The following is a 27,361-nucleotide window of genomic DNA, read 5'->3' on the forward strand; positions in this document are numbered from 1 at the left end:
GCAGTGGGTATTTCATAAGGTGCAACATTTCAGTGATTATTGAAAGCATGGATATATTGATGGGTGACTGTTTCTCTAACACTGGCTTATTTGCAGAGTCAATTATCTGCCCAGAGTCAATTATGTGGCATGTGGTTATCAATAGTTGAAGGGATAAATGTGTACAACGGGGTGGATTGGGTAGTCTGAGGTACAGTTATTTCTTTTTAAAAAATAATTTTATTTATTTTTGGCTGTGGTGGGTCTTCTTTGCTGCACTTCTCTAGATATGGACATTGGGGGCTGCTCTAGTTGCAGTATGCAGGCCTCTCATTGCTGTGGCTTCTCTTGTCATGGAGCATGGGCTTTAGGACACACAGGCTTCAGTAGTTGCAGTGCAAGGGCTCTGCAGCACAGGCTCAGTAGCTGTGTGGCACATGGGCTTAGTAGTAGCTCCTTGGCGTGTGGCATGTTCCTGGACCAGGGATCGAACCCGTGTCTTCTGCATTGGCAGGCAGATTCTTTACCACTGAGCCACCAGGGAAGCTCAAGCTATAGTATTTCTAAATCAGTTGCTTGAACAAGTCCCACATCCTGTGTCTCCTCTCCCTTTCCTCCTCTACTTTCTCAGTCTCTGCTATGTCAGAGAAATTCCAAGAAATTCCTAATTTCTTCAGTTGTCTGAACTGTCTCCCTCATGTAGCCCACCTCTGCCCTCTGGTGGCAGGAATATGCTCTGAGTGAGTGAGTGAAGTTGCTCATTTGTGTCACTCATTGTGACCCCATTGACTACAGCTCATGGAATTCTCCAGGCCAGAATACTGGAGTGGGTAGCCTTTTCCTTCTCCAGGGGATCTTTCCAACTCTGGGATCGAACTCAGGTCTCCTGCATTGCGGGCAGATTCTTTACCAGCTGAGCCACAAGGGAAGCCCAAGAATACTACAGTGGGTAGCCTATCCCTTCTCCAGAGGAACTGCCTGACCCAGGAATCGAACCAGGGTCTCCGGCATTGCAGGAAGATTCTTTACCAACTGAGCTACCCCTTGGTAGCCCTCTACCACATCCCAATTCGAAGATAACTATCTATCCTTTGGTATTATGATTTGTTGGAAAGATTAAATGATAAGAAGTGACACAATGTTTGACATAAATATGCAGTCAATAAGTCTTAGCTTTCTTCTTTTACACATCAATTTTTAAAATACTTATTTGGCTGCTTGAGGTCTTAGTTGCAGCATGTGAGATCTAGTTCCCCTATCAGGGACCGAACCCTGGCCCCCTGCATTGGGAGCATGGAGTCTTAGCCACTGGACCACCAGGGAAGTCCCTTAGCTTTCTTCCTTTTTAATGAAAGAGCCCTTCATAGGAATAGGGCAAAGACAACTCATTGAGTTTTATCTATTGCTCAGGTTGGGTGGTTCTGGAACACTGAACCCCAAGATATTTTAGTGGTAAGGCAGGTCCTTGCCTCTAGATGGTTAGGTTCCAAATTGGGTGGATAGTAATGACAATGTGTGTGTGTGCGCGCGCTCAGTTGTGTCTGACTCTTTGTGACCCCGTGGGCTGTAGCCTGCCAGGCTCTGTCCATGGAACTTTCCAGGCAAGAATACTGGAGCAGGTTGCCATTTCCTACTCCAGGGGATCTTCCCGAACCAAAGATTGAACCTGTATCTCCTGTGCCTCCTGTATTGGCAGGTGGATTTTTTACCACTGCGCCACTTGGGAAGCAAGTGATGACAACAGACAGCATTTACAGGTACACTTTTTTATCCTCATGACAGGACAATTGAGGTAGGTCCGTAATCCCAGAATGGTGGCTTACAAAATGGATTGGTCAGGTGGGACAAAACTATATCCTCAAGTGGGGTTGGAGGGAGCAGAAAGTCAGAGAGAAGCCAGAGAGGGCCTGATGAAGACAGCAGACCAAGGAGGGATAGCATCAACCTTTTTTAGTTTAAAACAGTGTCAAAACCCTCTAATTTGGGGACTTTACAGGTGGTCCAGTGGTTTAAACTGCGCTTTCACTGCGGGGGTACAGGTTTGATCCCTGGTGAGGGAACTAAGATCCCACATTGCAGAAGGCAAAACAACAACAGCAACAACAAAAACCCCCAATATCCAAGAGGAGCCAAGTTTCACCTGACATAAACCAGACTGCAAAAGCTCTTCTGGGTCTGATTTCCATCTGCTTGGATACAATTCATATGATATGTTAAATGAGTCAAGAATGTGAGATTTCTTTTTTTAAAGAGCACGTTTAAGCACATACTTACTGAATATTACTATATACAAAGCACTGAGACAAAGCCTTTCACACTAAAGTCTTATCTTACAGAAATGGAGATTCCAGCAGTGACTTTCTGTGCAAGGAAATAGGTTTAATTCGGTATTAGAATTCTTCATAATCAAAGAATAGATTGTAACCTGGACTGGAATAATATTTGAACGATGACTCATGGAAAAATTTTGCAAGTCCTTTTAAAATAGATGGCAGCCCTATCTTATCTCCAAATCATTTTCTAGTAAGATCAGTGCTTCTTGCAGCTTTAAAAATAAGGTGGCTTTGACATTACTTGACATTAATTTATACACCAGTGTTTACTGATGTGCCTACTGATGTTTACTGATGTTCCCAGAACAGTGCTAGGCACCTTTACGGTTACAAAGGCAGAGGTTCCTGCTCTCGTGAAGCTTACAGTCTGGCTACTGTATGTTGACAAACATTCAAGTGATGTTGACAAACATTTAAGAATGTTGACAAAACATTTAAGTGCTTAACTGAATGATAGAGACAGCAGTGCTGAGGAGTTGAGGGAGAGAAAGGTGGAACAGGCGCTGGAGTCTTCAAGAAGGGCTAAAAGAAAGATGACTCTGGTTAGAGCTTGAAGAACATGTGAGGCCCAGCTTGGTAGACAGCAGGGTGAGGCATTCAGGCAAAGGCACACTGGCAGACATGGCGTGGAGTGGAGACAACGGCCCACGGTGGGGGCCTCACACACTAAGCTGTGCTGACAGCCAAGTGCAGATGCAGGTTGTAGTCAACTCCAGAGGGTGCTAGAACTCAGCTAAACAGTCTTCTGCTTTTGTAGGCCTTTGGGAGCCACTACAGATAATTGGGGAGGGGAACGAGTTCTAACAAGTGCAAAATGGACTTCGGGAAGAAAGATGAGAGAAGAAATTAGAAATTTCATGAGTAATCCTGACACATGATGAGAGCAATTAAGGTGCTGACAGTGAGACAGAACCACAGGACTTAGCCAGAAGACACTGTTTTCCTCTCCTATGAGTTAATAATTTAAAATATGTATAATAACTTTAATTCAAATTATATTATTAGTTTGTTAAAAGGAAAAAATATCCATAATAAGGTTTTTTAAAAAAACACATCTATTTAAGCATCTGCTGTGTGTGTGTGTTTGTTCTTTTGTTCAACATGGAAGTGGTATTTTCTATGATTAATCTGCTTTATACATCTGTTTCAATTAAGTAACTACAGGAAGAAAAATCACTAAATTGCTATGGATTTCTAAAATAGCCATAAAATTAACTTGTGGCAGGGAACCACACTACAACAGTAACAGGTATTGCGTGTACCTTCTAAAAATGAACCTGACACTTATCTAACTCATGACTAACAGATACTAGGGTTTCAGAGGATATTAAGCATGCCTTTTTATAGGAGAAAAACTTTTAATATAATTTTATTTTTTATTTTTAATTGGAGGATACTTGCTTTACAGTGGTATATTTAATATAAATTTGATGATAAATTTATACAGTTTTAAATAACTTCACTTTGCTCTTACAGACTCTGAAGAACAAACGCAAATGAATAAGGGTGACTTACGTGCTTCCCTGGTAGTTCAGTGGTAAAGAATCCACCTGCCAGTGTGGGAGATGCAGATTTGATCCCTGACCTGGAATGATCCCTTGGAGAAGGAAATGGCAACCCACTCCAGTATTCTTGCCTGGGAAACCCCACGGTCAGAGGAGCCTGGTGGGCTACAGTCCATGGGGTCGCAAAGAGTTGGACACGACTTAGTGACTGAACAACAGCAGCAATGAAGTAATTGTAGTGAGGGCAAACAGTGTGCCCTTGTATTAATGACATGGTCCAGGCTGGGTTATTCACTGGTGTGCAGAGGACCACCGTGGATTATCCGAATAATCCAAACATTCTCACACAGGTCATCTCTCTCATAAGCGTTCCTCACGCCTTGCCTGGATTTTAGAGGTACACTGGTATTACCATGCTTTCCAGGTTGTAGCATGTCTCCTCTTTCAGGCACTTTATATCCCTATACTCTGGGACCCTACTGATAATAATCCTGAAGTACTAAAAGATGCTTTGATAGGCTAGATGTCTCTTGGTAATTCTTTTGACATGGATGTACCTACTGAATACTTGGTAGGGCATTCAGGAAAATAGCTAAGAAGGTTCTGGCATTACTAGATCAGCAGGAAGGAGTTACAGTTCTAGAGTAAGAATGGCTGATGCTTTTTTTTTTGACAGTTAGTGATTGGGGGTATTTAGATGGCCAGTTAAAAAGAGAAGCAGTAGAATCCAGCAGGACCAGTGGTTCCCAAGCACGGACCTTGGACCACATCAGCATTGGCATCGCCTGGGAACTTGGTAGAAATGAAAACCCTTGGGTCCCAAATTCCATTCAAGAAAGCTTCCTGATTATTTCAGAAAACTGGAATGTTGTCATAATATTGCTCAAAATTTAAGTTCAATATTCCTATCTAAAGAAATTTATTCTTGTAAACTACATCCTCTGAATTAAAAGAAGCAGTTAATTTCTATATTATTTTGTTTGGAGGAAATCTGTAATTTTGGAGTCAACAAGAGTTTGTATCACTCTTCTCATTAAATATTCATCTATGCCATTTAGCTGTCCAAAAATGGCATCAGGAACACCTGCACAAGTGGAAAGGAACCGTTTAAGCTTCTGTGCTCTTGAGATGGCCTCTGTGATGGTGATTTTTGGCTGCTGTGGCAAAGATGCCTCCCCCTTATCTTCACTTCCAGCTTCATCAGTACTTTTTCTGGCTCCCATGTCCTGGATGACCTCTGTGTCCAACAGCTCCTGAGAGATGATGAGGTCATCGTCTGCAGTGACAAAGTCTTGGAAATTCATTTGGGACACAGGTGGCAAGAGCCACCAAGTGCCACAACTTTTCAGTGGCAATATCTGGTTCACTGGTGGCTGTTCTCTGTCAGAATCTGTCAGTTCCACAGGGACGATGCCTGCCTTCTGCCAGCATTTCACCACTGTGGACCGCTTGGCTGACCAACATGCTGCAGCAATCATGCCATCAGCCTGCTTGATGTCCACTTTTTCTTAATCCTCACTGCTGCTGAACTTGAGGAGGATCAGTTGTAAAGGTGGCTCCTGTTCCGCACTTTCATGGTATGAACTATGCCAAGATTCAGTGGCTGTAGGACGGCAGTGCAGTTTGAGGGCAGATACCACACCTGAGTCTTTGCCAAGCATGGAAGAAGCATGCTGTGAGCAGAGCACTTGTCGATCAGCAGGAGGATCCAGTGTTCGCCTGCTTCATCCTGGCATCCACTTGCATCAGCCATTCATTAAACATATCCTGTGTCATCCATGCCTGCTGGTTGGCTCAGTAGTCACAGCGGAAGGAATGGACATTCTTGAGTCAGTGTGGGTTGGCTGACCTACCAACAATCAATGGTCTCATTTTTTCAGTTCCTAAAGCGCTGCAACAAAAGAGTGCTGTCAACCGCTGCCTCGCTTTCTTGTCCCCTTGACAATGGTCCCCTTTAGCAAGTGTGCTGGGGAAGCAACTGGAAAAACATTCCTGTCTCATCAGCATTAAAGATATCATCTGGGCTGAAGTCAGCAACTAGTTTTATAATTTCCTCTGCATGTCACTTGTTCAGTTCAGTTCAGTTCAGTTCAGTTCAGTCGCTCAGTCGTGTCCGACTCTTTGCGACCCCATGAATCGCAGCACGCCAGGCCTCCCTGTCCATCACCATCTCCCGGAGTTCACTCAGACTCACGTCCATCGAGTCTGTGATGCCATCCAGCCATCTCATCCTCTGTCGTCCCCTTCTCCTCCTGCCCCCAATCCCTCCCAGCATCAGAGTCTTTTCCAATGAGTCAGCTCTTCGCATGAGGTGGCTAAAGTACTGGAGCTTCAGCTTTAGCATCATTCCTTCCAAAGAAATCCCAGGGTTGATCTCCTTCAGAATGGACTGGTTGGATCTCCTTGCATTAGTCTCTCACTATGCCCTCTACAGACTGCTTTCAAAGAAATTTCGTGGCGATCCTGAATTCTGTTCAGCCAGCCCACTTTTGCTTGAAAATTGTCATAGCCAACCTTATTGGCCAAGTTTAGTGCTTTTTTCTGAATGACAGAACCAGTCACAAGAACATTTCTGGCATGGATTTCTTGAAACCAGGCAAAAACAGTCTTATCAATGTCATCATAAAAAGCACTCCGTATCCTTTTCTGCTGAAGTCCCATACATGCCTCCTGCATCTTCTCTTCACATTTGGCATGATCCTTCAGTATTCTGGCCTAGAGAATTTCATGGACTATATAGTCCATGGGGTGTCAAAGAGTCAGACACGACTGAGTGACTTTCACTTTAAGAATGTAGACAGAGTAGAAGGAATGATGCCAAATTCTTTTGCCACATTGCCTTTCCTCTTGCCTGAGTCTACAGCTTCCACAACTCTCATTTTCTCCTCCAGGGAGAACTGTGGATGCTTCCTGTGCCCCTTGTTTCCCATATCTGTAGAGTGAGGGTCAGGCCACAACTACCAAGGCTGTGTCCGTTCCTCCTCTTGGCTTGTTTTGCTGCAAGTGTGGAAAACCGAGAAGACAAAATGGAGTGCTTATCAGGAACCAAAGATACTGGATTCCCCCTAAAAGATGAGTTCAGATTTTTAAAAATCATATTAAAAAATGATAAGGCCAAAGTCAAGAGAAGATGGGATTCATGCTACTGACTTTTTGTAGAGATTATTTATACAGATTCACCATATTAATAGAATGTTTGAAATAGAAGAGATCTAGTCAAGTTTCCTCAAATTTTCTGAGCCTTCATAAAAATAATAACTGTGTCTGCTCTGTCTGCTATGAGACTAGACTGAAATAATAGATGGTAATAGTTCTGCAAATAGCAATGCATTATATAAATCCAAGGAATTATTATCAGGCTCATTTCATAGATGCAGAAACTGAGGCCCAGGGAAGGGGCCTACCCAAGTTCATATAGCTCAGATTTCTTGACTCAGATTAGTGCTGTTACTGTCAATCTATAGTCCTGCTTGAAATCCCACCACAGCAAAATCTTTATAGCTCTGTCATCATGGTTTGGAAGGATTTTTCACTGTGGGAAGATGTTTCTGGTAGCCACACATTCATTTAATAAATAATTACAGGTGCCTAGTGGTGAGGATACAGTGATGAACAACATTGTCAAGGTTCCTGCCCTTATGAAATAGACAATGTGATGTAGGGAGATAATAATTGAACAGAAAAATTTGTTAATCTAGAGTGTGATATGTGCTATGAAGGAAATAATCCAGCAGCAGCAGTTTTGGTAACTGCCTGCTTAAACCTTTTATCATGAGAATCCTCTGAGAACAAGAGAAGCTGCTGTGCTTTAGGCTGTGAGACTTCTGCCACTACCTCCACGCATGTCTATCCATTCATGACATCCTCTTTGTGCTAAGCACTATACTTGATGTCAGCCATACAAGGATGAATGCAGCATAGTGCCTACCACTGAGAACATTACTAGGGAAGCAGGGAAGACAAAACTAGAGAGTGTATGGAGTACTTGAATAGAGGCTACAGTGTACTGTGGAAGAACAAAGAAGTGGGATGATCAACAAAGAAGTGGGACAGAGATGGGCAGTGTACTTCTAAGAGGAAACAAGATTGATGTTGGGAGTTAAAGGAATTCATGAGATAGAAGGAACTATGTGTAAAAGCAATGAAGTACTGTAGAAAATAAAAAGGCATTGTCGGGGGGGGGGGGGAGTGTCTTTGGAGAAGAAAACAAGGATCTTGGGATAGTAAGAGGCCTTTAGAGTTTTGGGGGGTTGTTTGTTTGTTTTTGGAATGACATGATCAGATTTGCACTTTAGAAAGTCTTTTGGTTGCAAGGTGGAGTACCTAATGGGTAAAGTACATTTTCCTAAGAGGTGGCCCTAACTCTGAAGATAAATGCAGGCTAGCCTAGTAGGCTATATATAGTTGGCATATGTTAATTTGAATGCAACAAGAAGCTCCTGAAGGATTTTAAGCAAAGAGAAAGATGACTGCTGTGTGAAGAATGTAATGGAAGGGTGTCAGAGAAAAAGGAGACTAGGAGGCTGTTGCAGGACCCGATGTGAGATAATGGTGGCTTGTTTTAGAGTAATAATGGAGATGGTAAGAAGTGGTCAGTTTGGGACAATGTTTTTTCAGATCTTCCTGATGGATTGGTGCAAGAGGAGTCAAGGATAACACCCAGATTTCTGGCTTGAGCACTTAGCCATCGAGTGAATGGTGATGCCATTTACAGAAATGAGTACCAATTATTGGGTTCTTTGTAAACATAACTTGTTATTAATACTTTACATGCTTAATACAGCTTATATGTGATGGGGCTGGAATTCAAACCCAAGGAGGCTCAGTACAAAGCTAGCATTCTGCATACTACAGAGTGCGATATAGCTTGTTCTGGGAACAATACCAGTACTGAGAAGAGATGTGGAAGGAGAATGACTCAGAACCAAATCAAGACCTTGGAGGTCAAGTTTGAATTTTATTCTAAGTAAACAAGAGGACATTGGAGGGTCTTAAGCAGAGAGTGACCTGATCAGATTTACAGTACAAAAAGATATGTCTGCATGTTGTGTGGAGAATAGACTGTAAAGGGGAAAGAGAGGAGATTGGAAGAAACTGCATCAGTTCAGGCAGGTGACTAGGACAAGGCTGGTGACAGTGGTAGATGGAGAAAGGTGATAGTGGTATAAGGAGAAAATAAGCAAATCCAGGAGTTGGTCATGGACAGGAGGCCTGGCGTGCTGCAGTTCATGGGGTCGCAGAGTCGGACACGACTGAGCGACTGAACTGAACTGAAGAGTGCAGGGACTTGTACAAATGTAGGAAGATCTGTGACTTCGGCAGGAAGGGACAATTCTTATTTGCACATGTCATTCAGTTCCATTTGAATCAGTCACAACCATTACTGTGCATGGGACGGTGGGAGAGACGGATTGCAGGCAGATCACTGGGTGAGGAGGACGGCTTGATGACGCGCTAAGAAGTAACAAACCTATCCTGAACAAGCGGTGACAGAGCAGGAATGGGGTCATGCCTCGAACGCCGTGTTGGGGGAGCGTGCTGAGGCTCCCCTGGCCCGACTTGGCTTTGACAGGCGAGGCGGGGCCTCGACCCCCGCCCTCGGCACAGCCCCGCCCCATTTACCTGAACGCCCTACAGCAACACCCGAGGGGCTGAGGGCTTCCACCGCAGGCGGCCGTAGCTTCCTCCGCCTCCCGGAACCTCTAGCAGGAAGCAGTCCATCCTCCTTAGCAGCCCCCTTCTGAGTTTCTAAGCAATTTCTATGGGCCCGCCCCTCGGTCTGAGATGGACTACTGCGCTTGCGCGAGGAGTCGCACGCAGTCACGCGCCGCCGGCCGCTTCCGGTGCGCCGCGAGGGCCGCCGGGACGGGTCTCCCTGACGATCCGAGGTGTGCTGCTGCTGCTGCTGCTGCTGCCGCTGCTGCCGCTGCTGCCGTTGCTGCCGTCGCCGCCGCCGCTGCTGCGGCTGAGCCAGTGCCGCGGTGACGCCCGTGTCCCTGCTTTCTTCCTCTGGCTTCCCGGGGCTTGACCCCCGGGGCCCTCGGCAGGCGTCATTGAAGAGCCTGCGGGGCGAACGTGTGCTTCCACACCCTCCCTCCACGACCCCATATCGCGACTCCGAGGAAGGGGAGCGAGAGGGGCTGTCGCGACTCCGCGCCGTGTGTCGCCGGGCGGCACCGCGGGGCCGGGGCTCCTCTAGCCCCCGGGATGCGCGCGCGAGTCCTCGCCTCCACTTCCTTGCTGCCACTGCTACGACTGGAGCCGCCTCTCGCCGACAGCGCGGAGCGCGAGTGCGCCGGCCAGCCCCCTCGTCGAGCCCCCTGGCCGCGCGCCACCGGGAATGTGAGCCGCGCGGCTTGCACGCTTCTCCAGGTAAGTCCCGCCCTTGAGCGCCACGCTGCGAGAGCTGGGCGCCCACAGCTGGGAGCTGCGGCTCTCTAAGCGCTGTTGCCTCTTCCTCAGTGTAGGAGCAGTGAGCCTTAGTCTTCTCCCGCATTCGTCTAAGGCTCATAGGCCAACCATGGCCCACAGCTGTGCTGTCAAAGCCGTTTAATGAGGGTCCAAGGGGTATTTGATGGGACAGTCAAAGTGTGTCACGTATTTCAAGTATTACCTTACTTTTCTTTTACAAGAGGAGAAAACTGAGGCTTCGAGAGTGAGAGTAGATTGCTCAAGGTCATAGAACTTTGTGCGCCTGCTGTTGAAGTGCCTGAATTAAATTAGTACCCTGATCTTCTGCCGTCCAGAGCCCTTGGTTTTACCCTTTATATTATCTTGGCTTTTTTTTTTTTTTTTGCATTGCTGTACTGGGGACTAGGATCTGAAAACAACTCTTGAACCCAGGCTTAAGCCAGGCTAGTCAAACAAGCCAAAACCCAGGGTAGTCTCTTCCTGCCCCTAACCCTCAATGTGTTTGTATGACTTTGTTTTTTAACTTGTTTTGCTCTGCGTGCTAAAACCCTGTATGTCATTCTTTACAGAAGCTCTCCTGCAGTTATTGCTTTTCTCTGTAAGACTCAAGGGCTGAGGAGTCAATTATTGAAGGCAAAAAAAAGCATATCCTCACGTAGCTTTGATTTGAACCCTCAGGTCCCTTACGCGTCGAAGGCACTGGCCTGTTTCTGACCCAGCCGAATGTGGGTTATGTTCTCCTCCAGAGTTGTGCTGTAACAGAAGGCTGGGGTTTTTTGGGCGGAGGAGGGTGGGGGTGGGTGGTGTGGGGGGTTGTTACGTTTTCTAGTGGTAAGAGAAATCATTTAGAGGTGGTACAGAAGTAGAAAGAACTTTAGGAATAGTGTATTCTTAGCCTTTGGTATATCTTTAAAAATTAAAAGTGAAATGTTTATCTACATTTTCTGGGAGAGGGTATTTCCACTTTCACAGGATTCTCAAAGGTATTCTTGCCTCTCAAAGTTAGGAGCCACAGATTTCAGCCTCTTCCATCTCACTTGAGGAACAACAGAATTTTAGGGTGGGAATAGACTTACCTGATATTGCATGGTTAGAATTTAGACTTGGATCCAGGTCTCCTGACTCAACATGCAGTGCTTTTTCTCATTATAACTTATCAGATACTTCATCATTTGTGGAGTGAGTTCTAAATTGAGATGTGAGTGGACCTTGTAATACGTATATCAGTTCTGTGTTTACTTACACAGCTCCTCCTTCCCAGAATCCTAAATTATCTTTTCACAGATTTTCCCGAGCAACTAGGTTATTTCTCGTAAAATGAAGTTTCTGGGAACCTTTCTGCATCCAAGGATTGAGTCTGTGTGTAAAACTCCCATTTAGGATGTGGCCACAAATAAACTAACTCTTCTTGAACTAGTCATTGAATTTTTTTGTAATGCCTTCCTTTCCCTACGAAAGGCTATTAGTAGATTATCTGTTTCTTAGACTAGTTCTGGAGAGTTAATGTCTGTCAGATTACTGTTTACACCAGTAAGTCACTCACCATATGTGGCTATTTAAACTAATTACAATTAAACAAAATGAAATCAATTCAAGTTCTTCAGTCACACAATCCATATTTCAGGTGCTCAGTAGCTATAAGTAGCTACCATATTGGAGGAGCACAGATGAAGAACATTTAGATCATTTCAAAATGTTAATAGAACAGTGCTGATTTAGAATGTTGCTAATAGAGATGGGAGCAGTGTAGTATAATGGAAGAAGGCTCACAGTTGAATTTTTGAGTTTAAAAAAAACCTGCTTTTCAAGTCCCTGGGTGTAGTGTCCCTTTGGGCAGGTCATTAAGCATCTCAGTCACAGACTATTTATCTTTAATAATAAATCCTTTTTGTATAGCACTTGACTGTTCCTTGACCCTTATCACTATAAATCTGTGGTAAGGTGGGAGAGACATTGCTTTTTACTGTTTAAAAAGAGAGAATTGAACCTAAAGCAGCTTAAGAACCTGTCCAAAGTCACACAAGCTGGCAGAGTGTAAAGAAACTTCCTACATATTGGCACTTATTACACGTTTGAATGAATGAAAATCAATGAAGCATTTTACTTAAGGCATGAAACATGAGGGAGCATCCAGAACTGACTCCTGGCCAAGTATTTACCTGTTACTATATGGAATTCTTATAATATGGGGCTAATAAATCTTTGAGTTGAAGGATTACTGAGTGTCTCATGAGTGAATATAAGTGAAAGGGCTAAGCTCGTGACCCCAGATTTGCCTAGTCAGAGGAATCACCTGGGGCCCTTGTTAAGGATGTTGTTGTTCAGTCACCGAGTCATGTCCGACTCTTTGCGATCCCATGGACTGCAGCACGCCAGGCTTCCCTGTCCTTCACCGTCTCCTGGAGTTTGCTCAGACTCATGTCCATTGAGTCGGTGAGGCCGTCCAACCATCTATCTCATCCCCTGTTGCCCCCTTCTCCTCCTGCCCCCAATCTTTCCCAGCATCAGGTCTCTTCCAGTGAGTTGGCTCTTTGCATCAGGTGGCCAGAGTATTGGAGCTTCAGCATGAAGGGCTTCCCAAAGGCTCAGCAGGTTAAGAATCTGCCTGCAATGCAGGAGACACAGAAGACGAGCGTTTAATTCCTGGGTCAGGAAGATCCCCTGGAGGAGGAAAATGACAACCCACTCCAATATTCTTGGCCGAAAAGTTCCCATGGACAGAGGAGCCTGGCAGGCTACAGCCCAAAGGGTCAAAAAGAGTCAGACATGCCTGAACAACTAAGCACATGGCACAAAAATCTTGTTAAGGATACATTGCCATACCCTTTAGAGATTCTGATTAGAAGGCTGAGGTGGAATCCTAAAATCTGTATATTTAGTAAGTCCCCCAGGTGGTGCTTAAGATCCATCTGCTGAGTTTGGGACATGACTGAGTCTTAAGGCTCTGGCAGAAATAAGGGATCATGGGATTGGGAGTCTGCTGTCCTCTTTCAGGTAGATTCTTGACAATTGTTTGTGTTTGACTTTCCTCTAGCCATGGATGCATCGTATGATGGTACTGAGGTAACTGTCGTGATGGAGGAAATTGAGGAAGCCTACTGTTATACCTCCCCTGGGCCACCCAAGAAGAAGAAAAAGTACAAAATACATGGAGAAAAGGCCAAGAAACCCAGGTTAGCCAACACATTTTGGTAGCTGGCATTTATAAACAGAATCTGCTTGGAGAGCTCTGTTGAACAAGAAGACTTTAGTGTGTCCAGATTCATTGAGAGTGCCATGTCAGTTCTTGTCTCCTGATGGTGGTAGTGGGGTTGGGGGGAGAGGGAGTTGGGGAGTAGGAAGTGGCCAGTTGATGTCAGCAGTTGTCATTCCTTTCCAAATTTTGGTCCTGTTTCTAGGCTGTAGCAGGAAATAGGCATACAAATGGTGGAAAGCTCTGTACAAGAGAACCACATCCTGCATTATTAATACTACTGTTGTCTAAATATTTAATTAGGGCATCAATAAAAGTATGGAATTGTAAGTAGCACCAATGATACCTATAAAGAATATCCAGGTTGTAGCTCTAATCTCCTCCTTAACTGTGAGCTCCCCAGACTTCTTGCTGAGGCCCCCAGCTCTGGGTCACTTCGACAGGCCTGCTTGCTTCCCTCGGCCTCAGCTAGGTGCTGTTTAGCAGAGAGATGACCAAAGGCTGTGTAGATGAGGAGGATGTGAGTGGTAGTCAGTCCTCTAACCTTTTCCTAAAAGTGGAATGACAGAACATTTGTATCTGTTTTTTGCCCATATTGGGATTTAAAGTCAGTCATCCCGGCAGAAAAAGTGGTGGTGGTGAAACCAGGTAAGCCTTTGCTTCCAGGTTTCTGGAGGGAGAAACCTCCTGTCATTTACCCTCTGGGGATATTATTTAAACGCTTCTTTGCTTCAGTCTCTGTTTACAGAAATGCTTTTGAAATGAAAAGCTGGGTTTTGTATTTAATTCTTCACTACTCAAATATTGTAGAGTTTACTGGTTGAGGGAGAGGAAGCCTTACGAAGTCCTTGCTTCCTCAGGTCCGCTTACCTTCTGTACTATTACGACATCTACCTGAAAGTGCAGCAGGAGCTGCCCCACCTCCCTCAGTCTGAGATCAATAAGAAGATTAGTGAGAGCTGGAGGCTGCTCAGTGTGGCCGAGAGGAGTTACTACCTGGAGAAAGCCAAACTAGAGAAAGAAGGTCTGGATCCTGTAAGTGATTTCCCCCCCCTTCAGCTAATGCCTCCATTGCTCTAGTGGTAAGGCTTGGGAAATCCAACCTCTTGTTCTCCTATTTCTTCTCTTGGGAGAACTTTAAAGTTGAGTCAGTTTTACCTTTCTTGAGTCTGATATTGTCTCTTTCTTGTTTTGTCTGCGCCACATGGCTTGCAGAATCTCAAGCCAACCAGGGGTTGCACCTGGGCTGTGGCATGGAGAGTGCTGAGCCCCAAACACTGGACTGCCAGGGCACTCCCTCTCTGTTTCTATTCCGATGATGCCCCACACTCTCTTGTACCCTTTGCTTGTGGCCGTACATTGTCTCCAGGGAGCCTCAGGTTCCTTTTCTGAATTTTAGCAAAACTTGGAGCCTCTCGTCCTTGAGTAGTTAAGTGTTCCTTTCCCTTCATCGAGTAGCTTCTACAGACATTTTCCCTACACCGTGGATTTTCATGTTATCAGTTGAGTGTAAATGTTATTAATTTGTGTTGTGTTGACCACTGTCAGTTATTCCATAATCAGCAATTAGGCTTGTGAGTTTAGAGGTGGACACAGCTGCTTTATATAAGACATGTTCTAGCACTGGTATTGAACTATTGAACGAAAAGTGTAAGGCTAAAGCTGAAGTTCACGGAAGGGACTAAGGCTTGAACGATTGCATTAAAGCATAAGCAAGAAAGCTCTTTGGTTTGTGTCTGTCAGCCATTTTGTTATTATTGTTCATGATAATAAAATGTACTGACAGCTATTAGTACTGCTTTTTTTTTTAAACAAAAATTCCTGCAGGAAAAATAACCTTGTTATTGTAAGCTGAAACCTTTTCACCTTAACTCCTTTTTTTCCAGTTGAAACAAGAGTCTCTGACTTTTTTGATCGTACAGAGCAAAAGTTCTTCAGGAATACAATGACCGTGTTATAGCAAACAGGTTATGTTTCCTTTAGTGGAGCCCACCTGCCACTGGCCGCCGTTTAGATTAGTTTGTCCTTGTTGGCTTGGCATTTCTCTTCCTAGAAGAGCTCGGTGTTACCTGCCATCTGGGACATGCCACTCTACTCCTCCTCTGGATGATTTGTTTGTAAACTGAGTCTAGGAAACAATCCCTGTGGAGGAGGAGAGGTGAAGTCTGGGAAAAGTACACATATTTTCTTTGATTTCCCCATTATAAAGTCACAAACTTTTTGCCCATGATACAAGAAAATTTTACCTAATCCTGAAATGATACGGTTTTTAATTTTTAAAGAGATTTCAATTTTTTGGTCATGTGGGATCATAGTTCGCCGGACCAGGAATCGAACCCAGGCTTTTTATTATAGAAGCACAGAGTCTTACCCAGTGGGCCTCCAGGGAAGTCCCCTGACATGGCTTTTAAAACTGGTTGTTGTTATAGATCCTTATTAAGACTTAAAAAATTTAAGTAGATCATCTATAATGATTTTTTATCCGTATGTAAATTTGTATCTACCGTCATCTCCACCACTATCCCCAAGATTATTACGAATAAACTAGCTCTAATATTAACTAGCTATAACCTTGAAAGAATCATTTAAGCTTTGAGTCCTGCTTTCCTTATTTGTAAAATGGGGATAATAGTATCTGTTTGCAATGTTTAAAATAGATAATGTAAAACACCTGGCTGAGTTCTTGGACCATATTGACTTGGTCAGTAAATACCACTCTTTAGTAGATTAAACGTCCAGTGACCATATAACAAGAAAAGGTGACATTCAGTGAGCGTCTGGGGTGTGCCAAGACCGGGTGAGATTGTATGTGCTGTTTGACCTCTCCCCAATTACCTGGTGTGCAGGTGGGAGCCTCCTGCCTGTACTGTGGGAACCTGCCGAAGACCTTGTGGTGGGCTATGTCCCTTGCAGCTCTTTAGGTCTCTTGCCAGGTTGTGGGGCCTGTGGTTGCAGTGTCATTCCTTACAGTGTGTAAGATGAACGTCATTCAGGCTGCCCTGGTTTCTCTGGGCTTGGATTTGTTGATAAAGTCCAGACCAGCCTTTGTATTTGCCACCGTTTAGCTTTGTTCTCTTGACCTGTTGGCTTCACAGAGTGGCTTGAGAATGTCATTTCTTCATTGTCTCTCCAGTACAGGCTCCATCATGGGTTTGGACAGTTTCCTTTCAAGTTTCACCTGAGTGCTTCTTTTGTAACCTAAGAGTCTCATCCACTTCTCTCTCTTTTTTTTTAAAGATCCTTTTGTAATTGATTTAGTTCTTTTTAAATGATGCTTCTAAAATTAGTTTGGGGTCCGTTTAATTTCCGTTCTCACTTACCTGTTCACTTTGAACTTGTCTGTTTTTCTTGTTGGGTAACTTCCAGTTTAAATTGAAAAAATAAAACACAAGCACCTTTTTCTTGGTTCCAGGTAGCCATGCAGAGCTGTGGCTTCTAGTGTTCTAGTACCTGGTCTTTTAGCTCCTTAGAAGACCTGGCCTGGAGTCTCAGTCTTACTACTCACTAATTGTGTGTTTTGGGAAAGTTTGCCCTCCTTCAGTTCCCTCATTTGAGAAATGGGGATGACAATAGTACCTAACTTAATAGTATTGCTTTTAAGAAGTATTTTCTAAACCTTCCTAGGTCAGTGTTAATGTTTATATTCTCCCACCTCCTCTAGTATATTCAGGTCCTTATGATACAACCCCTTCCCTATACACATTCTGTTGTGAAGCCTTCTTTGCAAGTCTGGGAGATGCTGTGATGTCAGAATTCTTCCTTGCTTCCCTGAGATCCAGAGTGGCCTATTGGTTTGTATCTTATGCTCTAAGTGCTTCATCGAGCATTATACGTCCTGGCATCTAAATCTCCATTATACATCCTGGCATCTAAAGCTAATTTGAAATCCTAAAGCGTCAGAGCTGGAAAAGAACTCATAAATAGCCAGATTCAGTTCCCTTGTTTTACAGATAGGGCAGCAAAGCCTCAAAAGGGGAAAGAATTTGTTCAAGACTCCACCAGATCTGGGATTTCAGCTCACAGTTGCATGATGCCAAGATCAGTGCCCCTTATAGAATCTAATCCACTTTCTGTCTCCTTTGTGACTAAGTGAGTCAGTTACGTTGGCTAAAGTGTGACATTGCTGTTGGCAGAGGCTGACCCTATCTAAGTCATAGGTCAAGAGAATGGAATCTTTCTGGTTCTTCTGTGGGGGGGTGGGGGTTGGGGTGGGAAGCTTATACGTGTATTTCATGTGGTCTTAACTCTGTTTATCTCTCCTTGTCTCCCGACGTGGCTTCTTCATCATCAGAACTCTAAGCTCTCTGGACTGACTGCTGTGGTTCCGGACATCCCAGGTTTCCGCAAGATCCTCCCTCGCTCAGATTACATCATCATCCCCAAGAGCAGCCTGCAGGAGGAGCGGAGCTGCCCTCAGCTAGAGCTGTGTGTGGCCCAGAACCAGATGTCCTCCAAAGGACCATCTCTTGTGTCCAACACTGCCCTGGAGACAGTGCCCGGCCATGCAGGCATGGCGGAACAATGCCTGGCTGTGGAGGCCTTAGCTGAGGATGTGGGAGCCCTTGCCCAGCCTGGTGCTGTACAGGAGATCGCCACCTCAGAGATCCTCGGCCAGGATGTGCTCTTAAATGAGGCTTCCCTGGAGGTAGGGGAGAGCCACCAACCTTATCAGACGAGCCTGGTTATTGAAGAGACCTTAGTGAACGGCTCATCAGACCTTACCACTGGAAGCCTGGCTGTGCCCCACCCGCAGGTGGGGGAGAGTATGTCTGTAGTAACAGTCATGAGGGTAAGTGACAGGTACTGTGATTGAGCTTTACCTGAGAGAGTTAAAAAGGCAGCTAGACCCATGCAGTGTGATTCTGGAGTAGTGGTACTTAGGAATTGGTGTGGCATTTCTGAGTTGGACTGCAGTCCTCTTGAACCTTTTTGCCCCTAGGCTTGGTCCAAAGTCCTCTTCAGTTTCTTAGGCACTCACATCTCCTCTTGCTCAGTTTAGCCAGTGTTTTCTTCACACGAGATAAGGTACATTAGCAGGAGGGATGGGAATGAGATTTGGCCTGTCCATGACTCAAAGCCAGGATCTGTTAGGCTGTTAGCATTGGTTAGGATTTTATGTTCCCATATGATTATTTCAGCAAACATAATAGCATCTTGAAAACTGTTCAGGAAGGATTGTAAATGGTCGTCTTGGGCACAGAGTAAGTAGAAGAAGGAAGTTCTTTTCACAGCCAGGTTGATCAGTCTAATAGCCGAGAAAGAAGGGGGAGATCTCTTCCCAGTGGCTTTCTAGTCATACCCAGTTGAGGGGAAAGAGCAGTGATTTCAGTGATTCCACAGCGTGGACCCTGGAAGTGAAGAGTTGAGGAGCTGCCACCAGGCTGTCTGTCATCCTGGGTAGGATGGCATCCTCAGAGAGGTACTTGTCCTGCTCAATCTAAGAGGACCAGCGTGCAGTGGCCCCTACAGCCTGGACAGGTGAGAGCAGATAGCCCTCCGAAGGATTCCTTGCCAGGCATAAATTTTATTATTTGTTGCCGCAGTGCTGTTTATGGTAATGAAGCATGCCATTGGCCTGATTAAAAGGTCTAGTCAAGGCTATGGTTTTTCCAGTGGTGATGTATGGATGTGAGAGTTGGACTGTGAAGAAAGCTGAGTGCCGAAGAATTGATGTTTTTGAACTGTGGTGTTGGAGAAGACTCTTGAGAGTCCCTTGGACTGCAAGGAGATCCAACCAGTCCATCCTAAAGGAGATCAGTCCTGGGTGTTCTTTGGGAGGACTGATGCTAAAGCTGAAACTCCAATACTTTGGCCACCTCATGTGAAGAGTTGACTCATTGGAAAAGACTCTGATGCTGGGAGGGATTGGGGGCAGGAGGAGAAAGGTACGACAGAGGATGAGATGGCTGGATGGCATCACAGATTCGATGGACATGAGTTTGGGTGAATTCTGGGAGTTGGTGATGGACAGGGAGGCCTGGCGTGCTGTGATTCATGGGGTCGCAAAGAGTCGGACACGACTGAGTGACTGAACTGAACTGAATAGGTTCCTAAGAACATTTGACAGTGTCACAAGAATTGGTTTCTTTGACTATTTATGTGATCTTAGGAGTCTTAAGTATCTTAACCTCAGTTTTCTCATTTGTAAAATGAGGATAGCACATTCCCTGTGGTAGTGGTTTCCTTTGTCCTTAGTTGAGCTTTTATTTTGAGACAGTTGTAGGTCCATACATTTTCTTGATGCATCCGTTGGGTAAGCATGTTGTCTCTGGTTATTGGACTTGATTGTCTTCAGTGTTACGAGTGCTCCTGGGTGTTCTTCACTCCATCTCAATGAAATTGTCTTGTCTCCCTGTACCCGCAGGATTCTGGTGAGAGTAGCTCCTCTGCGCCAGCCACACAGTTCATTATGTTGCCTCTTCCTGCCTACTCGGTTGTGGAGAACCCCACCTCCATCAAACTGGTTAGTATGTGGGGAGTTGATGGAGATTATGGCTCCGTAAGAATTCTCTTTCAGGTAGTTTTCTAAAATTGCTAATGAACTTTAGCAATTTGCCTTTTAGCAAAAAGGGCTTGTTCTATGAATTTAGGACATGGGGACTGGCAGAAATCTCAGAGATTTTCTGGTTCAGATATTCTTAACTGGGGGTGAGGGGGTGGGGGGCGGGTCTGTGAATAGAGCTCCACAGGATCCTTGAACTCAAGTTACATACAAATTTTTCTCTTTGAAAAAGTAATTTCTTGGGATAGGTTCCATGGCTTTTATCATATTTTCTGAAGTATAGATGTAGAAAACTTGAGAGATCACTGATGGAATTCAATACTGTTATTGTGCAGGTTAGGGAAAAGGTCCAAAGAAGAAAAAGGGCTTGTTCTATGATTCAGGGTCACTGAGCTGCGAAACAAGGCAGAACAAGGACCCAGGTCTTTAGATTCTCACTGTTCTTTCCGTCACATACTGCAGCATGTGGGCTGAGACTGTCGTAGGGTTTTGTGAAGGACCTCCAGCATGCTGTTGAGTAGAAGTGGTGTGAGCCAGCATCTTTGTCTGTCTGTCTTCTTACGGTGAAAGTCTTTAGTCTTTCATCATTAGCTGTAGGTTTTTCATAGGTACCCGTATCATGTTTAGGAAGTTATTTTTGCTGGAAGTTTTTAACAGGATTGGATATTGGATTTTGGTGTGTCTTTAGAGATGATTGGGTTTTTGTTGTTGTTAGTATGATTAATAGTATTTTTCGAATGTTAACGCTGTGTTCCTGGGGTAGACTTCACTTAGCAATGATATATTATCCTTCTAATATATTATTGGATTGGATTTGATAACATTTTGTTCAGAATTTTATTTATATTCATGAGGGATATTATTGGTCTCTTAATTTTCTTATACAGTGTTTTTTTTGTTTTAGTCTCAAAGTTATGCTTACTTCATAGAATGAGCTATGAAATATTTTCTGCTCTTCTATTTTTTGAAAGAGTTTTGTATAGTACTGGCGTTACTTCTTCCTTAAATGGTTAGAATTACCAGTGAACTCATCTGGGCCTGAAGATTTCTTTGTGGGAAGGTTTATAATGGCAAGTCCAATTTTTAAAATATATGTAAGCTTTGAAAGTTTGTCTTTCAAAGAATTTTTAAAAACTGGTAAAATATATGTAATGAAATTTACCCTTTTAGTCATTTTTAAGTGTACAATTCAAATGCTGTTGATGTTAAGTATATTCACAGTGTCATGCAGTCATCAGCACTATGCATTTTCAGAACTCTTTCATCATTCCAATCAGAAACTGTGTATATTAAACAGTTACTCCCCATTCCCTGCCCCTGCTTTCTACCCTAGGCCCTAGTAATAGCTGTTTAATTTCTTGGAATTTGTGTATTCTAGGTACCTCAAATGAGTGGAATCATTCAAATACTACCTTTTTAATCTGACTTTTTCATTTAACATGTTTTCAAGGTTCATCTGTCTTATGACATGTATCAGAATTTCATTCCTTTTTATGGCTAAAATATATTCCATTGTGTGTGTATACTACATTTTGTTATCCGTTCATAAACATTGCTGGATATTTGGTTTATTTCTGCCTTTTGATTATTGTGAGTAGTGGTGATATGAACTTTGGTATACAAATGTCTGTTTGAGTCCCTCTTCTCAGTTCTTTTGGATGTAATACCCTAAGGGTAGCATTGCTGAATCATGTGGTAATTGTCTTCAAAGTTTTGAGAAACCTGTGTCCTTTTAAAGTCTATAAAATATGTAGTGATTTCCCTTCTCCATTACTGACACTGGTAATTTGGGTCGTCTTTCTTTTTTCCTGATAAACTTGGCTAGAGGTTATTGATTTTACTGCTCTCAGAGAGGGAGCATTTGGGTTCATTGATCCTCTCTATTGTTTTTCTACTTTCTGTTTCACTCTTTTCTGCCATGATCCTTATTATCATTCTGCTGCTTGCTTTGGGTTTAATTTGGTTTTACCTAGTTTCTTAAGGTAGAAGCTGAGGTTATTGATTTGAGACTTTCTTTTCTAATATAGCTGCTTAGTGCTTAATTTGCCTCCAAGCACTACTTCGGGCTTCTCTTGTGGCTCAGCTGGCAACGAATCTGCCTGCAATGCAAGAGACCTGGGTTCGATCCCTGGGTTGGGAAGATCCTCTGGAGAAGGGAAAGGGTGCTGCTGCTGCTGCTGAGTCGCTTCAGTCATGTCTGACTCTGTGCGACCCTATAAATGGCAGCCCACCAGGCTCCCCTGTTCCTGGGATTCTCCAGGCAAGAACACTGGAGTGGGTTGCCATTTCCTTCTCCAATGCAGGAAAGTGAAAAGTGAAAGTGAAGTCGCTCAGTCGTGTCCAACTCCTAGCGACTCCATGGACTGCAGCCCACCAGGCTCCTCTGTCCATGGGATTTTCCAGGCAGGAGTACTGGAGTGGGGTGCCATTGCCTTCTCCGAGGGAAGGGTTACCCCCTGCAGTATTCTGGCCTGGAGAATTCCATGGATTGTATAGTCCATGGGGTTGCAGAGTCGGACACGACTGAGCGACTTTCACTTTCAAGCACTACTTTTAGTGGCATCCCACAAATTTTGGTAGGGTATGTTTTCATTTTTATTCAGTTCGAAATGCTTTCTAACTTATTTGACCCATGAGTTATTTAGAGGTGTATCACTTTCCAAATATTTGGGATTTTCCAGATATCTTTCTGTATCGATTTCTGATTTGATTCCATTGTGATTAGAACTTTGTAGTTTGTATAAGACTTGAATCCTTTTAAATTCAGTGTGGCTTATTTTATGGCTCAGAGTATGGATTCTCTTGGTAAATGGTCTAAGTGCATTTGAAAAGAGTGTGTAATCTGGTGTTGGAATGTTCTGTACATTTCAGATCCTTACTCATTTTCTGTTGACTGTCAACTACTAAGAAAGCATCCACCAGTCGTTGTAGATTTATATGTTTCTTTTTGCAGTTTTGTTAGTTTATGTGTCATGTATTTTGACTGTTATTAAATACATAAATGTTTAGGGTTGTTAAATTCTCTGGATAAGTTTATTGCTTCCTTATTAAGAAGTGGCATTTATCTCTCACACTGTTGCCCGTGAAATCTACTTAGGTCTGGTATCAAGCTTTCTTTTGATTATTGTTATTAACAAGCTATATCTTTTTCCATCCTTCTACCTTTTTGTAGCATTGTATTTAAAGTACCTTTTTGGTAGACAACATATAGTTTGACTGTAAGAGCAAAACCTGTCTGACTGTCTCTGCCTTATAATTTAGGTATTTAGTATTTAGGCACTATATATTTAATGTGATTATTAATATGATTTGGTTTAAATATGTCCTCTTCTTGTTATTGTTTTGGTTATGTTTTATTATATTTTCTTTTGAAATGCTTAAATTTTTTTTTTTAATGATTTATTTATTTTTGGCTGCCCTGGGTCTTCATTGCTGCATGTGGGCTTTTACTAGTTGCGGTGGGTGGGAGTTACTCTGTAGCTGTGGTGCTCAGGTTTCTCATTGCAGAGCTAGGGCTCTAGAGTGTATGGGCTTCAGTTGTTGCAGCTCCCGGGCTCAGTGGTTGTGGCACGTGTGCTTAGTTGCCCCGAAGCATGTGGAATCTTCCCGGACCAGGGATTGAACCTGTGTTCCCTGCATTGGCAGGTGGATTCTCAACCACTGGACCACCAGGGAACTCCAAATTGAATATTTTTAATGAATCTATTTTATCTCATTTATTGGTCTGTGGCTCATTAACTTTGTCTTCGTTACTGTATTGGTTTTTTTTTAGGATACGTATCTTGGTTTCTTTTAGGTACATATATTTAACTTGTCATAGTCTGCCTTTTCCTCTTAAAATTCCCACTACAGATAAATAATATTTTATTAGGTAAGAAAGTTGTAGTAAATTATTTTTCCTGAACCTTTCCTCTTCAGGAAATTAATGTTCTTTCATGGTCTAATAAATGTTAAATCAAGCTCTTCTAGAACTACTTAAGAAGGCAACATCAGCCTTGAACACTGGCATTATTTTCTAAAGTCATTTCTGTACGCTGCTCTTTAGGAGTGTTTCCAGGTTGGTGGTGATTTATTTATGGAACTAACTTTTCTCTGGGAATGTATTCAGAACGACTATTCTGTGTGGGGCCACAGTCAGAGAAAAGACAAATGTTTTATTTTCCATTTAAAATAGTCTTATAAACTTTTTGTTCCTCAAGATATACCCATTAAGCAGAAAGGGCAGGTGATTTTACAGAAGAGGAAATCAAGGGCCCAAGAACAAAGATGAATTACCCCCAGCTCATTCAGTGTGTCAGTGATGAAGTTGGAACCCAAATCCTTTTTCCTGGTGCCACACAACTTCACACTCATCCTTGATTTGCTATCACCATCATATCCCTTTTTCCTTAGGTGTTCTGGCCAGAGGCAGCCTAGAGGCAGCTTGGTGTTTCCTAAGGGAGGTTTTTGCTTTCTGGCCAGGCTAGGGAGACAGGGATTAGTAACTGAGTAAACCATTCATAAGTGACCGAACAGATCTGACAGGGAAGTGTTTTCTTTCCAGCATTAATCAAGAAATGGAGCATGGCTACTTTCTATTTGTAGCTGAAATATAATACATTCTGTTCAAAGGGAAATCACCAGAGATTATATGAGCCAGTGATTGAATATATGTATACAAATAATCAAATTCTGTTGAGTGTCAAAGGACCTGGTTTCAACTGGAGTTCCCTCTCATTTTTTTAGTGACTGGACTGTTTTTATATCTTGGAATCCTAGATTCTAGGTTCTCTGATTTTTAACTAATAAGAATGAAGATGAAGCAAGTGCTTTGATGTATGGAGAGCCGTAGGGTGCAGCAGGATGCATGGAAGGAGTTTTGACCAGGAATCAGAAAGATCTGTCTTCTAGGCCTGGCTCTGTCCTTGAGTCACCACATGATTCATGATTTGAAACAAAGCATCTAACCACTCTGAACCTCAGTAGTAGTAATACCTGCCTCAGTATTGCTGAGAACTTTAAATGAGATATCGATAGAGTGTTTAGCACTGTGTGGTACTTCACTTAATTAATTAATTGTAGCTATCATAATCTTTGTTCTTCTGGTACCTAACTCTGTAACCCTAGGCAGTTGTTTCTCTTCATTTGCATTCACTTTCTCCATTTCTAAAAAGTGAACTAATTAGTTGTATTTTAGGGCCTTTCCAGTTCTGACCTTTTAAGACCATGAGCTGGCTAATTTTTTGCAAGCTGATATCCTCCTGCCATTGTTGGGGTTCTAATAGTCATCAGGATCTGAGAGAGATTAGGTTGCGCTGTTGATTCTGACCTTTCCTTCTCTATTCTTACAGACTACTACATACACACGGCGGGGCCATGGGACATGTACCAGCCCGGGCTGCTCCTTTACATACGTCACCAGGCACAAGCCACCCAAGTGCCCCACCTGTGGTAACTTCCTCGGAGGGAAGTGGATCCCAAAGGTAGAGTCCATTGGCCATCACTGCTTTGGAAACCCCACAGAGTAACCTTACTATTCCCCTTAAGAATAGATGACTTAAATTAATATTCATCTAACTTTTCTGATGCTACAAATAAGTCAGTTTCTTTCTTTTTAAGAAGAAAGAATATAATGTTATCCGTAACCTCCATCCAAAGAAAAGCCATTGTTAAGATTTCAGTGTCCGTTAAGATTTTTTCTAGTCTTTATTCGTGGGTATAGAAATTCTGTATCTTGTCTTTTTTCTTTCACTGTACCATATCGTTAAATATTCTTCAAAAACGTTATCTTTAATTGCTTCATAGTTTTCCATGAATGACTATACTATGTTAAATTATTCATTTCCTGTTAGGGTCACATTTTTAGCAATCCACCCTCCACACTAACTGCCTAACTATTCATACACACAGGGCACATCTCATTCCTTAGCTTTGAGTCCTTTTAGTTTCATGTGGAAAGTGTTAGTTGCTCAGTATTGTCTGAATCTTTGCAATCCCATGGACTGTAGCCCAACAGGCTCCTCTGTTCATGGGATTTTCCAGGCAAGAATACTGGAGTGGGTTGTCATTTCCTTCTCCAGGGAATCTTCCCGACCCAGGGATCAAACGCAGGTCGCCCACATTGCAGGCAGATTCTTTACCGTCTGAGCCACCAGGGAAGCCCACTTAGTTTCCTATAGCTTCTATTAAAAGTGGAGGTCTTTAACCCAGTATTCAAGCTCTGCCATAGTTTAACTTTCCAGATATGTACTTCTGTCTCCAAATAAATGGTGCTCGGTAAATAAATGAGCATTAGAGCTATGCCCCTGTGATGTTCAGTTCAGAACATGTTTTTTGTTACCTGCTGTGTGCTTGGCACTGACTATAAATCATACCTACTTGCCACATTTTTGATATGAGACTATAAATTATCTAGGGACAAAAGGACTAAAATAGAAGCTGTTTTATAGAGGAGATGATTTGGAAAGAGCAATAGAATTTGGGTAGATAGGAAAGAGAAGGCATTATTTTTGTGAAAATAGTTTAGGCTAGGATTGTGTTCATCATGTGTTTCAACTCATGGTCCAGACTTATTTTCTCTGTAGAGAAAACTTACATAGTATCATACTTACTAAGTTCCTTTGGGGCATTTTCCACAGAACATTTCTTAGAAAATTATCAGGATAGTGACTTTTGCCCTCTGGCTAAGTATTGAAGTTCAGGATAGCACCAGTTTTGGAGACAGAATAGGTTAATAATTAAGAATATAATTCTGGAGTCAGCTTCCTCAGTTCAAACCCCTACTCAGGTATTTAACGTTGTAACCTTGGGAAAGTCATTCTACATTTCTGTTCTTGATTTAGGCTTCATTTGTAAATAGAAGCTAAGAATATTACCTACATCAGTAGGGTTGTTGGAGGGGTCAGATGAAATTATCCATGCAAAGTGGATGGTTCATTTCTAGTGTAATTATATATTCAGTCCTCTGTAGGGGTTCACTGCTTCCATTGTTGGCAGCAGTATAATTGTCTCTTGTTATTACTGTGAACATTAACACTTCAAGGGGCAGGAAATACCTAGGGCTTTGTGGAGTTTTTGTGTTGTGAAGCCATTTCATTTATTCCCACCCTAATTATTCTCCCAAAATACACTTCCCCAACTGGAGTAGGAAGATAGAATTGGGTAGCAGTTGGACTTCTCCTTGGTCCTTCTTCACTGATGCACAGCAGGTCTGTCAGATGATCTTGTTTCCTGTGCTTTTGCGTGAGTCTAACTGATCCTGTGCAGAACCTGTTTCAGATTCTGTTTTGACTTTGGCTTTCTTTGCTTTTTCATTTTGTCTTCTCCCCTCCCCTTTTATTGAAATAACTGTTAAGCCATTCTCTTTCTGAGATCTAACTCATGACATGCATAAATTTTTTTTCTTAGCTACTTGTCTCCTGTCTTTACTTGCTAAGTCAGAGATTTTTTTTCTCCAAGA

The 27,361-nt window shown here is 43.1% G+C and overlaps 1 protein-coding gene across 1 annotated transcript in view; it reads left to right on the forward strand.

Moving 5' to 3' along the window:
• Positions 1-9,793: 9,793 nt before the first annotated feature.
• The window catches only part of HMGXB3 (HMG-box containing 3), a 60,709-nt gene continuing 43,141 nt past the window's right edge, over positions 9,794-27,361 (forward strand). The window contains exons 1-6 of the mRNA XM_052642833.1: positions 9,794-10,189; positions 13,263-13,401; positions 14,282-14,456; positions 17,713-18,210; positions 19,786-19,884; positions 25,254-25,385. Coding sequence (XP_052498793.1) covers positions 13,265-13,401; positions 14,282-14,456; positions 17,713-18,210; positions 19,786-19,884; positions 25,254-25,385 — 1,041 coding nt within the window. The 5' untranslated portion in view covers positions 9,794-10,189; positions 13,263-13,264. The remainder of the gene's footprint in view (positions 10,190-13,262; positions 13,402-14,281; positions 14,457-17,712; positions 18,211-19,785; positions 19,885-25,253; positions 25,386-27,361) is intronic.

The sequence above is a fragment of the Budorcas taxicolor genome, chromosome 7, assembly GCF_023091745.1.
Source record: "Budorcas taxicolor isolate Tak-1 chromosome 7, Takin1.1, whole genome shotgun sequence".
NCBI classification, from domain to species: Eukaryota; Metazoa; Chordata; class Mammalia; order Artiodactyla; family Bovidae; genus Budorcas; species Budorcas taxicolor.